At 38.2% G+C, this 12,633-nt stretch overlaps 5 protein-coding genes across 6 annotated transcripts; 3 read left to right on the plus strand and 2 right to left on the minus strand.

Moving 5' to 3' along the window:
* Positions 1-30: 30 nt before the first annotated feature.
* Positions 31-1,660, minus strand: LSM2 (Small nuclear ribonucleoprotein family protein). Its single transcript, NM_100215.4, has 3 exons — positions 1,392-1,660; positions 1,017-1,175; positions 31-377 (listed from the first exon to the last, which is right to left on the minus strand). The coding sequence occupies exons 1-3, from the start codon at positions 1,392-1,394 to the stop codon at positions 258-260; spliced, it is 282 nt and encodes a 93-aa protein (NP_563682.1). The 5' UTR covers positions 1,395-1,660; the 3' UTR covers positions 31-257.
* A 48-nt stretch (positions 1,661-1,708) lies between these two features.
* AT1G03340 (uncharacterized protein) lies at positions 1,709-3,573 on the plus strand. The gene is made up of 5 exons (NM_100216.3): positions 1,709-1,880; positions 1,994-2,174; positions 2,256-2,598; positions 2,692-2,763; positions 2,835-3,573. Exons 1-5 carry the CDS (start codon positions 1,809-1,811, stop codon positions 3,322-3,324), a joined length of 1,158 nt encoding a protein of 385 aa, NP_171833.1. The 5' UTR covers positions 1,709-1,808; the 3' UTR covers positions 3,325-3,573.
* Positions 3,574-4,678: 1,105 nt separating this feature from the next.
* On the minus strand, positions 4,679-6,507 carry AT1G03350 (BSD domain-containing protein). The gene has a single exon (NM_100217.3). It carries the CDS (start codon positions 6,341-6,343, stop codon positions 4,931-4,933), a length of 1,413 nt encoding a protein of 470 aa, NP_563683.1. The 5' UTR covers positions 6,344-6,507; the 3' UTR covers positions 4,679-4,930.
* Positions 6,508-6,613: 106 nt separating this feature from the next.
* RRP4 (ribosomal RNA processing 4) lies at positions 6,614-8,496 on the plus strand. The gene is made up of 7 exons (NM_100218.5): positions 6,614-6,910; positions 6,988-7,089; positions 7,199-7,244; positions 7,350-7,439; positions 7,519-7,584; positions 7,684-7,752; positions 7,842-8,496. The coding sequence occupies exons 1-7, from the start codon at positions 6,750-6,752 to the stop codon at positions 8,274-8,276; spliced, it is 969 nt and encodes a 322-aa protein (NP_171835.1). The 5' UTR covers positions 6,614-6,749; the 3' UTR covers positions 8,277-8,496.
* A 123-nt stretch (positions 8,497-8,619) lies between these two features.
* AT1G03365 (RING/U-box superfamily protein) lies at positions 8,620-12,490 on the plus strand. Of its 2 annotated transcripts, NM_001197970.2 has the most exons (3): positions 8,620-8,834; positions 9,276-11,279; positions 11,818-12,490. In NM_001197970.2, exons 2-3 carry the CDS (start codon positions 9,279-9,281, stop codon positions 12,286-12,288), a joined length of 2,472 nt encoding a protein of 823 aa, NP_001184899.1. In that variant the 5' UTR covers positions 8,620-8,834; positions 9,276-9,278; the 3' UTR covers positions 12,289-12,490. The 2 variants fall into 2 exon arrangements, with proteins under 2 accessions (NP_001184899.1, NP_001321053.1); NM_001331406.1 differs by having other exon boundaries at positions 8,666-11,279; positions 11,818-12,480.
* Positions 12,491-12,633: the final 143 nt, after the last annotated feature.

Below are 12,633 nucleotides of genomic sequence, written 5' to 3' on the forward strand. Positions count from 1 at the left end.
TTTTTCCTCTGCTTGCTTCATCTAAGAAAGGGAAAAACTTAAGTAGTGACAGCCTGACAAGAGTGAAGGTGTTTCTAAGTAGGCTTTAATAAGCTTTTCATTTGAACGAGGAAAAGAAATTAAATTATCCATTGTTAATAAAATGGAACAAGATTCATGGCCATACCATTGGCTCTACATCAGGGAAATATTCATTATAAAGCCATTACGCCGAATGAAAAGTATTCAAGTTTTGGAGATACAAAGATATTTCAGAATCAGCCACCCCTAGCTTCTCTTCTAGCTGCGTCGTGAAGCAAATCAACATCGACTCCATCTTTAGGTAACTGCACGTACCTTACCACAGATCCTCTGATGAAACAGTTTCTCACTGAAAGCTACACAGAACAAACACACAAATCCGTCAGCTAAAAACATCTTCGGGAGGATTCTAGCGAAATTGTACTATTTGACAAGGTTTCTAAAGTGTGACACTGACAAGATAAAGAAATACAGTGCCAAAGATATAACAATATAAACGCCATAAAACCTAAATGCATTGAAATTGGTCATGCAAACATATTGCAAATCTTTTGTAATCCTGAGTAGACTTGACAAATTGCAGTACAAAAGCAGCAATCTCAATCAAATATGTGAACCAGAACCACTAATCACTTCAAATCATCCCTTTGCGTCTGTAAATCTAATCAATATCACGTTAGAGCTTCTCAAGCTTGGTCACAGTAAATGAAAGCAAGGAAAAAGAAAAGAGTGAAGGCTTAAACACATTTGCAAGAGCCAAGGATTAAGCTTTCAATCAGTTCATAAGTGATATTTTACAATACGAGACAAAGAAGTATAGCAAGAAACTAGCGAGTGAGATCAATTCCAGTATAATGTCAAACACTTAAGAGCACTTCAAGCACACACAACAAAGAAAATATTGCCTATGTGAACAAAAAAAAAACAATAGGCTGCTCCAATAAACCCTAAATTCCCAATTCTTAGAGAAATCGCTTAAAAGAAAGAAAATTTACCATGTGAGGGTACTTGTCCTGGTCAACAACCCTAGTGTTCTCGAGCTTGATATTCAGATACTGATCAACTGAGTGAAGAGTTCCTCTTATGGCTAAATCATTCTTCAGCTCAACCGTCACTTCTTGTCCAACCAAATCCTTGAAGTAAGAAAAGAACAACTGCACCAGAGAACAAACACAATCAAAACCCATCACGAGAAACCCTAAATCATCATCGAAAACCATAAACTCGAAATCTCCAAGAACCCTAGAACCATTGGCTAAAAAAGAGTAAACCCATGAATAATTACGAAGAAAGAAGAAACCTTTTCTAGGTCAAACAAAACAACTGCCAACAATCAAGTTCATGAAGATGAAGAAAGCATTCAAATTTACCATTTTTGTTTCCTGCTGATTTCTACCTCTGCTCGCAATTCAACAAAGAAGCTGAAAAAGCTTTGCGGGATTTGAGGACTTTAGAACTTCTCTCTCTCGAGTAAAGAATGTATGTACCCTAATGATCTTTGGGTTAATTTCGAGAATATAAGAAACCAAAGGTATATTTATGTAATTATTGAAAAGATTGGGTATGTTCTTGGTAATTTAAGTAATAAGTGCCTCAAAGGGTAAATATTTAAAAACTCAAAGTGTGTTTTGGTCACCAGCCAAAACTGAATAAAGAAAAGATTTACACAAATCTTATAATATCTGACGCATATATAGGCGAGATTGCTGACGATAAGCTTTTTCGTTTTGTTTCCATGGTTTTGTGACGAAGAAGAGAAAAAAAAATAAGAAGTCAGTTTTTTCTCAATGGCTTCTCATAGCTATTCAACACTTAGGTTTAGTCTCCTTCAAGAGCTAAGAAGCAACGAGATCATCAAGGTCAGTTTTTTACTTTCTCTGTTTTAAAACACTTGGGTTTAGAATCTCTCGTTGAATTCTTGTCCTGGTTCTGTCTTCTCCTTGTTTGGTTCTTATGTCTATGAATGATTCAGACAAGCCGGGCTTATCTGGTGAATCCTGGAGGAAGAAAATATGAGATATTACCGGAGAGCTCCTTTAACCTGAAATCACAACTCTTGGAGCCATTGAAACCTTTTTCTTCTTTTAGTAAGTCTAACCACTTTTTGGAGTTTGATTCAACCATGATGAAGCATAGACTCATGGATGTTCATGGTATGTGACTTTGATCAAATTTCAGTTGAATTCACCAAATTGTAATCCCTTTTTTCGACTGACATGAACTGTGGTTAACAGAAACTGGACCAGACCCTGTGTGTTTAAGCTTGGGGATCACTCAGCAGTATGCAAGAAAAGAGGAGGTGTTAGAGTTCCTTTTGTCTAGATCAGAAGAAGAACTCAAAGAAGAAGGATTCGATTTGTCTCTCCTATCTGAATTGATGGGTCTAGATGCTTTAAGATCAAGTTCTCAGCAACCATATGCAAAGCCGTTATTGGATCTCATGGTGGATGCTAACATTCTGTTCTCAAGTAGCAGAGCTGAATTGAATGATTTGGTCTCTACGGCAGCTGAGTTTCATAGATTAAGGAACTCAACAAGATGGAGAAAGCTCTCACGGCTTGTCCCGCAGTTTCAGCGGTAGTTAATTCTTCACTGCAAGTTTGATTCATACCTATGAGTCTCATCCTTTTGGGTTTAACATTAAGTTTTTGCTCTCCTCTCATTCTGCAGATTCGACAGTGAAGTACCAATAGACACTCTGCAGCTACCCGAGGACGCAGTTACACTAGCTCCTCCAAAGAGGTATCTAATATCATCAACTAGTTTTTGGTACTTTTGCATCTTTAAAAAACGTTTCTTTCGATTTCCAACAGTCCGAAGAAAACCAGGCTCAAGCCTTCACCAAAGAAACAAAATCCGAAGATAAGAGATAAGGAATATGACCTCTACGAACGAAACCGTCTTCATGCGTGTGAGAGCCTTCTCTCTCTGATGATAGGCAATGAACAACATAGAAAAACCACAATGCTATCTCTAAAGAAATCACGTGGAGAACTCTTCGAGCTTTTGACTCAGTGTTCAATTGGCTTTGCTGGCACTGGTATGGCTGTGCTCTTCTTTCTCGTTTGTAATGTTGCTTCCAGGCAGGTACCCTTTTGCGCAAACCAATTCTTCGAGGGTGCAATGAGTTTGAGTTTGGTATTGCTCTCGTGGTCTGTGAGTAGACTCAGGGAAGCCCTTGTTAATTTCAATAGGAAAACAATCAACGAAGAAGAAGTCTCAAATAAAGTGGAAAGAAGAATCAAAGAAGTTTACTTCAGAGCTGCCACAGTTATTGCCATGGTTGCACTTAGGTTTGGTTGAATGTTGGAATGCTGATGATTTGGAGTCTAGTTTCTAACTCCATTCTTTGGCTTGCTTAAAGGTTAATTTGTCAATGTTAGGTTGTAGAATAAAGTGAAGATATCACACTGGGAGAAGCTTTTCTTTTAAAACACTAATCTCTCGTTTATTTGATATAAACTCTCAAAGTAGTAGAAATCTCATGAGAGATGAATCTTTAGATACTAGAGAACAGTTGTGTTTTTTCGTTTGAAGAACTTTTAAATCTGCTATAGCGACTTAGCTCATCACTTTTGATACCACACCGGCTCCAACTGTTCTACCTCCTTCCCTTAGAGCAAATCTTTGACCCGTTAAAATCGCAAAATAGAAACAACTTGGATTACTCAAGAAACAACTTGCTTTCTCGCCTTGAAATGGTGATTGGGGTTTAAGTGAGGGTTAATTACTCACGCGAGGGTTTCTCTTGGATCCATCCAGATCCTTTTCTATCCTTTTCTGTGTTCTTCTTACCAGTAAATTCTCAAAGGACGTCGATTGTGGTTTTACACTAATAGTTTCACATCGATTCGTTGCATTATTAAAATCCAATCATAAAATTTCTATTTATACATGCACACATACGGTACATGTTCAATTGAAACATTTTCCCTAACTAGACATGCCAATAAATAATAAGTTGGTTTGGTCCAAAAAATAAAATAATAAGTAAAATTCTACAAAACAAATGGTACAGTTTTGTTAATAACTAGATATTCATCCGGGTACACAACGTATTTATATTTTTGTTAACAAGTTAAAGATTTTATTTTAGTTAATAGTATTTATAAATGATAAACATATTAAGAAGTACACAACGAGCCTATATTTTTCTCAAAAATTTTTATTTTTTTGTTTTAAAGATGATTTATAGATATATGCTATTGCTTTTTTTTATGTATGATACATCTCGAAATGATTTATATAACTAAATTTCTGAAATTTTAAGTTATTTTTTGTATTAATATTGTAAATTTTGTTTAATTTTAGAATTTTACCATAGTATATCATTCCGTATTAATATTGATCCAAACCGTCTCACCATATATCCTAGTTCTGTGAAATTAAACATCATTTTGTCATTTTCTTATAAAGTTCAAATCTATATAATATTTGAAACTTCAAAAAAGTTTTAAATATATTGTATTATATCGTCCCGTATTAATATATTTTTAAATATATATATTATATAAAACTTCATAAGAGTTTTAAAATTATAAATATTAAAACGTTTTAAGAAGTTTTAATTTTAAAAGTTTTACAATTTGTAATATTTAACTTTTTTGGTTCTTCACAAAGGACAGAAATTGAGATTAATTTTGACACAATTAAAGCTCCGAATTCGCAGGGGTCAGTTGATTGATATACTCAAAATAACTGGAGAGAATGACTATCGCAAGATGAATATATTCAAACTTTCCTCAAACCACCTTCTCAAGTAAAATTTAAAAACATATTTTCAAATCAATGTAAAATAGAAACGTTGAAGAGAAAAACAACTGAAGAATGGGGGCAAAGCGCCAGAAACTTGTAAAAACAAGTAAAAGGATTGGCAAAAGTAAGAAAGCACACCACTTTAAAACTAACATTAAGCTTTGGATGATGATGATTCTTCTTCGTCATCTTCATCAATGTCCCAACTTAAATCTTCATCTTCCTCTGCAGCACTCAGACGTTTACGCAGCTCAGCTCTGTTTGGACTACCACCAGACCGACTCGTTTCCTTACCATCTATGCTACTCATATCCTCGATCTCGTCCCATCCCAAATCCTCTTCAGATGGTTGTTGAGTTGATGAAGAAGCAGCCACATCTGGTTTAGCTGAGTCTTGGGATGGAGCAGCCTCATCAGATTTTGGTTTGACAGAATCTTGGATTGGAGCCTCATCAGATGTTGGTTTGACAGAATCTTGGATTGGAGCCTCATCAGACGCAGGAGGAGCAGCATCAACAAATGATTTTTCTTCTGGAACTTCCTCACTATCAGTCTCCTTCTTTTCCTCAGAATCTTTATCTGTCTTCAAACCAACATTGCTCACTTCAGTCACTGAATCTGCACTTGTCACTTCATCTTGCGTGCTCACTTTAGCCACTGAATATGTACTTTCCACTTCATCTTTCACAGTTTCACTCACATCTCCACCACCCATACCATCATTCCCTTCAAGTTTCAACCTTGAAACATCTTTGGTAGCTTCAACAACTTTCTCGCTGCTCTCCTCTTCATCATCAATATCCCAGCTCAATTCTTCTTCATCATCCAGAGAGATGGCTCGTTTCACAAGATTAGCCCTTAAATCCTCAGCTTGCTTGAGCTTGTTAACCCTATAGAAATACCTAAACCAGAAGGTCTCGTGATCAACCATACTCGGAACGACCCTTTTATACACTCCTTTCATATCACCATTTTCCTCCAACAATTTCTCCATCTCCTCAGCTTTTCCATCCAGAGAAAACGCAGATTCCCACTTTTTGTAATCATCTGAATCCTCAGGCTCTTCACAGTAAGTGTTGAGATCTCCTTGAACAGCACGAATCTGAGCATCGAAACGACTATATGGTTTCGAACTGAAGCTATCACGACGACCAAAACTCTGACTACTATTGTTATCAGAAGAATCAGATTCATTACCAGCGGCTAAAATCGCTTCCTTACCTTGAGCAATAATCTCAGCCGTACCTTTTAGCACCGTGTTCCCAAGCTCATCAATCGCATGTCCCACCGTACCAAGCGATCCCTGAGCCACCTCGATCTCTTTCTTCAAACCTGTGCCAAATTCTTCGAGATCTCGTCGGTAGGTTTCAATCACGGATTCGGATCTGGTGGCTAGAGTTTTCATCAGACCACCGAAGCTCCATCCACCGTCGTCGTTAGATTCAGATTGCTCTGGATGTTCTTGCTCTGGATGTTCATGCTCTTCGCTGTGTTTCGGTGAATCGGATTCGGATTCGGTTTCTGGAGGATCTAGGTCTTCCGTGAAGACGGATTTGAAGAAATTCATAGCGTAAAGCTCAGATCTTACCAATCGGTACTCTCAGATAATTTGTTTGATCCGTGAAAGAATCAATTTGAAGAGTGAAGGATTCGAATTAGCGTCAGAAATAGGAAGATCACAAAAGACTTGAAGCTTGTCGCTGCAGAGACGTCTAATTTTTTTCCCATTTTTTTAATGAAGATAAATAATACTTTATTTGGCGTCAATTATCAGATTAATGGGCCAGAAGTTTTATAAATGGGCCAGAAGTTGGATATGTTAGTCCAACAAATAACACAAAACCCTAGAATTCATTCAAGGGAACTAACGTCAAGGTTTTTGCTCTTCTTCTCTCCCAAGTCCCAAACTCGTTTTGCATCGCCATTGTTGTGTTGCTGGAGCTAAATAGAGAGAAAGAGAGAGAGTGTCTGTGATGGTGATGAGAAAGCTACAGTTACCGTTGAGCCAGACGCAGAAGGTTAGGTTTGAGAGAGCAATCGAGCGGCTTCAATCACTGTCGTCGTCGGCTAACTCTGACGCTTCTGTTATCGTCACCGACTCTATTCCCGTCAACCATGACGATGCCTTCCTCAAGTAATTTCATCTCATTCTCCCTTCTGGATTGAAATTTTTGTCAAATTGCGTTTTCACGATTGGTTTTTTCATTAAAGGGGACATGGAACTTCCGAGGTCGATGGTGAGTTGCTCGCGACGGTCTGTGGAGTAGTGGAGCGTGTGGATAAGCTTGTCTATGTACGCACCTTGCGAGCCAGGTCTGTGATTGATCTTTGAATTTGTTTAGTTTCCCAGAAAATGTGAATAGAATGGACTCTCTACTCTGAGATTAAGTAGAACTGATGGTTTTGATGATCTACGTTTTAGGTACAAGCCTGAAGTTGGGGATATTGTGGTAGGCCGTGTCATTGAGGTAGATTTTTGTTTTGGTGTTTGGATTTTTGAAATCGGATTGAGTGAGTAACATAAAGGTTTCAATCACATTGCACAGTTACTGGATTGATCTTTACTTATTCAGGTTGCTCAAAAACGTTGGAGAGTGGAGCTCAACTTCAATCAGGATGGAGTACTGATGCTTTCTTCCATGAACATGCCTGATGGTATTCAGGTACAGTTTGATTCTTGATATTTTGCCATTTGGATGATTGCTTTTGGCTTCAATGATATAAGTTTATTGTTGTTGCCAGAGGCGAAGAACCTCTGTGGATGAACTCAATATGCGGAATATCTTTGTAGAGCATGATGTCGTATGTGTAAGTCCTGTGATTAGTAATGTTCCAATCTTTACATATCTTAACAGTTACGTCAACCTGACTAAAAGGGTTCCCTCTTTGGTTTGTTCAAACTCTTAGGCTGAAGTACGCAACTTTCAGCATGATGGTAGCTTGCAGTTACAAGCCAGAAGTCAGAAGTATGGCAAGGTTGGTTCTCATTTGGTCACATGCTCATGTAGTTATACCTTTCGCTAGTCTCTTCCTCTGAACATTGATTAATCCATGAATCGCTACAGCTCGAGAAGGGACAACTTCTGAAGGTCGATCCTTACTTGGTTAAGAGAAGCAAACATCACTTTCATTACGTAGAAAGTCTTGGGATTGATTTGATTATTGGCTGCAATGGTTTCATATGGGTTGGAGAACATGTCGAAGTGAGAGATCCTATGGCAATAGATGATCAGAAAGATGAGGAAATGATCTCATCCTCCTCCACAGGAAAAGAGCAAAGCCATATTCCACTCGAGACTCGACAAACCATATGCAGAATCGGGAATGCGATACGTGTCTTGTCTAATCTAGGCTTCACCGTGACACTAGAAGTAATCATGGAGACTGTTAACCTCAGTAACTCAAAGAATATTGACATACATGATATGCTTGGATCAGAGTTTCACGTTGTGGTAGCAGAGAATGAAGCTGAAAGAAGACGTACAAAGAGGAAAAAGTGAAAACTACCCCTTTTTGTCACTGATGTATCAGAGACTTGTAACGTGTATTAGATCATTCGGTCTTGTTTGTTACTCAGCTTCTATTGAAAGTTCGAATTTTAATCTGATTGAGATATGTAGTATGATGGATGTGTTTGATACTATTAACTGTACATCAGATTAGATTAGTCGAGTTATGTCTTTTGGAGACGGCTTTCTTCTTTCATTCATGAATTTATCGGTTTCGACTTTTGTAGCTGAAATTCGTTTTGTGAAAGGATCTACAGTTGCAGAAACAACATAGAAAAGATTCGCTGCCCTTTTTAGCTCGGAGAAGGGATAATTGGGAAATGACTAAAATACCCTCATGAGAATCCAAGTAATAACAGCGATTACCAAACCTCTTCTCTCATTCACGAAACAGTGTTCTACGGCCAATTTCTCTCGCTCGCTCCACACTCCCAAAACAATATTCTTCTTCTTCGATTTCTCACTCTCTGTTTGTCGCTACCGATCTTATTTCCCGCTATTTTTGTTCCGGCGCCGTTCTCCTTAAAGTCGCTATTGTCTTCGTTGAAGGTCAGTTTACGGCCTTTTTTAAATCCATTTTGGTGTATTCGTGATTGTTTGTGGGTTGAATGATCGTGCGATTATTTGGGGTTTTTAATTAATTTCGATTCAGTAACGGTTCTGAATTGCATTGCGATTAAGCACTTAATCAGAAAGTAGTACGCTTTAGATTTGAGGAATCTCTGTACATTTACTAGGCAAAAAGTTTACTTTTTTTTTTTGGCGTATTTCTGGGATTGCATTAGTTAGGCGATTGAATCACGTTTCTGAAAGCTACAACTAGGAGATGAAATCATCTCTCTTTTGCATGTATACAGATAATTTAGATGATTTTGGTCTAACATCTTTGATACTTTAATGGTTTTTGCATATGAAACAATTTCGTATCTATGTTCTACGCTTTTTTGTGTGTGTTTAACTTAAGTCGTTCATGTGTAATGGATTAAAAAGGTGATGAGTATAGTTCAAAAGCAAGAAGAGATGAATGGATGTGGTCTCAATGTTGACAAAGTAGAAGCCTTTACAGTGTCACCTCAGGAAAAAGGAAGGAAAAACAAGAGAAAGTTAGCTGATCCTTCTCAACCAAATGCTTCTTCCCTCACTGAATTCCCTCCATATGAGTTACCTTCGTTGAAACCTCAGAACCATTTGAGCGGAAATGGATCGGTTGGGGAAGTTTCTAATCAGCTGCAAGTTGAAGTGTCTGAATCTGTCGAATGGGATGACCCATTTGCCTGTCATCTTGAAGAATTGTTGTCGTCAAATTTGCTCACGCTCTTCCTTGATACAATGAAGCAGCTTATTGATTTAGGCTACACCGATGACGAAGTTCTGAAAGCTGTATCACGCTGTAGGCTGTACTGTGGAGGCAATAATCTTTTGTCAAACATTGTCAATAACACCTTGAGTGCTCTCAAGACTGGAGACGAAGGTGCTGGTTCAGGAGACTATGTGTTTGAGGATTTACAACAGCTTGTTTCCTATACGTTGGTAGAAATGATAAGTCTTATTAAGGAGGTCAGGCCGTCCCTATCAACAGTTGAAGCTATGTGGAGGCTTTTGATGTGCGACTTGAATGTCTTGCAAGCCTTTGAAGCTGAAGGCGATGGATTGGTGAGTTCAAGTAAATTATCTGATTCGGAATCTCTTGGTGCTGAATCTAATCCTCCAAAATCTAGTGACCCAGATAACCCAAAGCCTCCCCAATCCGATCCTCAAAGCAATCGGAATGAGCCACTCAAATTTGGAAACTTCCCAAATACACCGAACTCCAAAAAAACTCAGTCTAGTGGAACAACACCAGGAAAAGAAGTATGCTCGGGTAGCACTGTTTCTTGTCAAGGCATGAGAAGTACATCATTTACTCTAGTCTCTGATGAAAAATTGGTATCTTGTCGAAAAGGCCGTACTAAAAAAGAGATAGCAATGCTTCGGCAAAAATCATGTGTGGAAAAAATTAGGACTTACAGCAAAGGCAGTGGCTATAAGGCGGCAAAGTTTGCATCAGTTGGCAGCTTCCTTTTAGAGAAAAGAGTCAAATCATCTTCTGAATTTGTGCCAAGAAATTCTTCATCAAAGATAACAGCAGAGATTGGAGTGAAAGTTTCATTAGCTGAGGATAGCGGCTGTTTTGTAAGAAAGAACAGTAAGTTGGATTCACCTGTGGTAGTGGTAGATGCAAAGGGCTATATAACTGCCTTACCTGCTAGGTCGGTAAAATCTGCTTCAAAAAAAAAGACTGGTTCTGAGTCTGTAACTCTGATACCATCAGCTTCAGAAAAGAAGTCTGATTCTTCGATACCATCAACTTCAGAAAAGAAGTCTGGTTCTGAGTCTGAAGAGAAGGCATCTGTGTCTGCAAAGCTAGCACCAGATTACTATGCTGGGATCCCATATGATGCAGCTCTGGGTATATATGTTCCCCGGGATAAGAAAGATGAATTGATTCTAAAGCTTGTTCCTCGAGTGAATGATCTGCAGAATGAACTGCAGGTCTGGACTGACTGGGCTAATCAGAAAGTAAAAGAGGCAACTGGTAGACTACTTAAGGACCAACCAGAGCTTAAGGCACTAAGGAAAGAGAGGGAAGAGGCAGAACAGTATAAAAAAGAGAAGCAGTTATTGGAAGAAAACACTAGGAAAAGGCTATCTGAGATGGATTTTGCGTTGAAAAATGCGACCAGCCAGTTGGAAAAAGCATTCAATACTGCTCACAGGCTCGAGCTGGAACAATCTATACTGAAGAAAGAGATGGAAGCTGCTAAGATAAAAGCCGTCGAGTCTGCTGAGAGCTTTAGAGAAGCAAAAGAGAGAGGGGAAAGATCACTGAAGGATATTCACTCGTGGGAAGGGCAAAAAATTATGTTGCAGGAAGAGCTCAAGGGTCAAAGGGAAAAGGTGACAGTGCTACAGAAAGAAGTTACCAAAGCAAAAAATCGCCAGAATCAAATCGAGGTTAGCCACTTTTGTAGACATACGTTAGGTCTTCTTGTCTTATGACGATTATCGATAGGTACCCGCAATTCACCATATGTCTCATCTGCTAACGTCCCTTCCTTTCATATTCGTATCTCTGGTAACGATTTTATTCTTTTGGATACATATATATCACCTTGTACATTGCTATATCTAAGGAATGCGATAAAGTAAAGGAAGAAAAAATGTCAGTATCAGGTGTTTTTAGTCTACTGCATCCTTCTGCTTTAAAGTAGCTCTAGAAATGAAGTGTAGTAATATCAAGAGTGTTGTTGATTGCAATTGATGTTTTTTATCTATCTAGGTTTGGTCGATGTTGTATCAGGTGTTTTTAGTCTACTGCATCCTTCTGCTTTAAAGTAGCTCTAGAACTGAAGTGTAGTAATATCAAGAGTGTTGTTAATTGCAATTGATGTTTTTTGTATCTATCTAGGTTTGGTCGATGTTGTAAGTTTGAGAAAGGGTTGTTTTTAGTTATAGGAGTTGATGAAGACATCTAACGAAAATTCCTCTGCAGGCTGCTTTGAAGCAAGAAAGAACAGCCAAAGGGAAACTCAGTGCTCAGGCTTCATTGATAAGGAAAGAAACAAAGGAACTTGAAGCGCTTGGAAAAGTGGAAGAAGAGCGGATCAAAGGGAAAGCAGAAACCGACGTGAAATATTACATAGATAACATCAAGAGACTTGAAAGAGAGATCTCAGAGCTGAAACTTAAATCAGACTACTCGAGAATCATTGCACTGAAGAAAGGCAGCAGTGAGTCAAAGGCAACAAAAAGAGAGAGTCTTGGGATGCCGAAAGTGAAAAGAGAAAGAGAATGTGTGATGTGTTTATCTGAAGAGATGAGTGTGATTTTCTTGCCTTGTGCTCACCAAGTTCTTTGCTTTAAATGCAATCAGCTTCACGAGAAAGAAGGAATGATGGATTGTCCGTCTTGTCGTGGAACAATCCATAGGAGGATTCAAGCTCGTTTCGCTCGCTCCGGGTGAAAGCTTTCTTAACAGTTTAAACTTGTAGAAACAACAGTCTCTCTTCTATCTATGAAGAACACAACAACTTTTGGTTAATAATCCCATCTTGGCTTTTTGAATGATTTTAACTACCAAGCCAATTAGACTACACGTGGCTACCTTATGGTACTTATTTTCATTTTTGCCCTTCTAATTTTCTTTATTAATTAATGTATTCATATCACCATAAACTGCAAAAAAAAAGTTAATTTTGGTGAATAAATCGACGCCAAGATAGAAATATCTTGGTCACAATCAAAGATTCAATAATGTGGGGCGTAAAGCAAAGATTTATAAACTATGAAGGGTGTCAATGCAATGTTT

This window comes from Arabidopsis thaliana (genome assembly GCF_000001735.4).
Source record: "Arabidopsis thaliana chromosome 1 sequence".
NCBI lineage: Eukaryota > Viridiplantae > Streptophyta > Magnoliopsida > Brassicales > Brassicaceae > Arabidopsis > Arabidopsis thaliana.

Coding starts and splice junctions, on each gene's coding strand:
- AT1G03350 (NM_100217.3), bottom strand. CDS start 6,343: ATGAATTTCTTCAAATCCGTCTTCACGGAAGACCTAGATCCTCCAGAA.
- AT1G03365 (NM_001197970.2), top strand. CDS start 9,279: ATGAGTATAGTTCAAAAGCAAGAAGAGATGAATGGATGTGGTCTCAAT. Junction 11,280..11,817: donor ATCGCCAGAATCAAATCGAG/GTTAGCCACTTT, acceptor ATTCCTCTGCAG/GCTGCTTTGAAGCAAGAAAG.
- LSM2 (NM_100215.4), bottom strand. Junction 378..1,016: donor AGGACAAGTACCCTCACATG/GTAAATTTTCTT, acceptor TGTTCTGTGTAG/CTTTCAGTGAGAAACTGTTT.
- RRP4 (NM_100218.5), top strand. CDS start 6,750: ATGGTGATGAGAAAGCTACAGTTACCGTTGAGCCAGACGCAGAAGGTT. Junction 7,245..7,349: donor TGGTAGGCCGTGTCATTGAG/GTAGATTTTTGT, acceptor TTACTTATTCAG/GTTGCTCAAAAACGTTGGAG. Junction 7,440..7,518: donor ACATGCCTGATGGTATTCAG/GTACAGTTTGAT, acceptor TGTTGTTGCCAG/AGGCGAAGAACCTCTGTGGA.
- AT1G03340 (NM_100216.3), top strand. CDS start 1,809: ATGGCTTCTCATAGCTATTCAACACTTAGGTTTAGTCTCCTTCAAGAG. Junction 2,175..2,255: donor TAGACTCATGGATGTTCATG/GTATGTGACTTT, acceptor TGTGGTTAACAG/AAACTGGACCAGACCCTGTG. Junction 2,764..2,834: donor ACACTAGCTCCTCCAAAGAG/GTATCTAATATC, acceptor GATTTCCAACAG/TCCGAAGAAAACCAGGCTCA.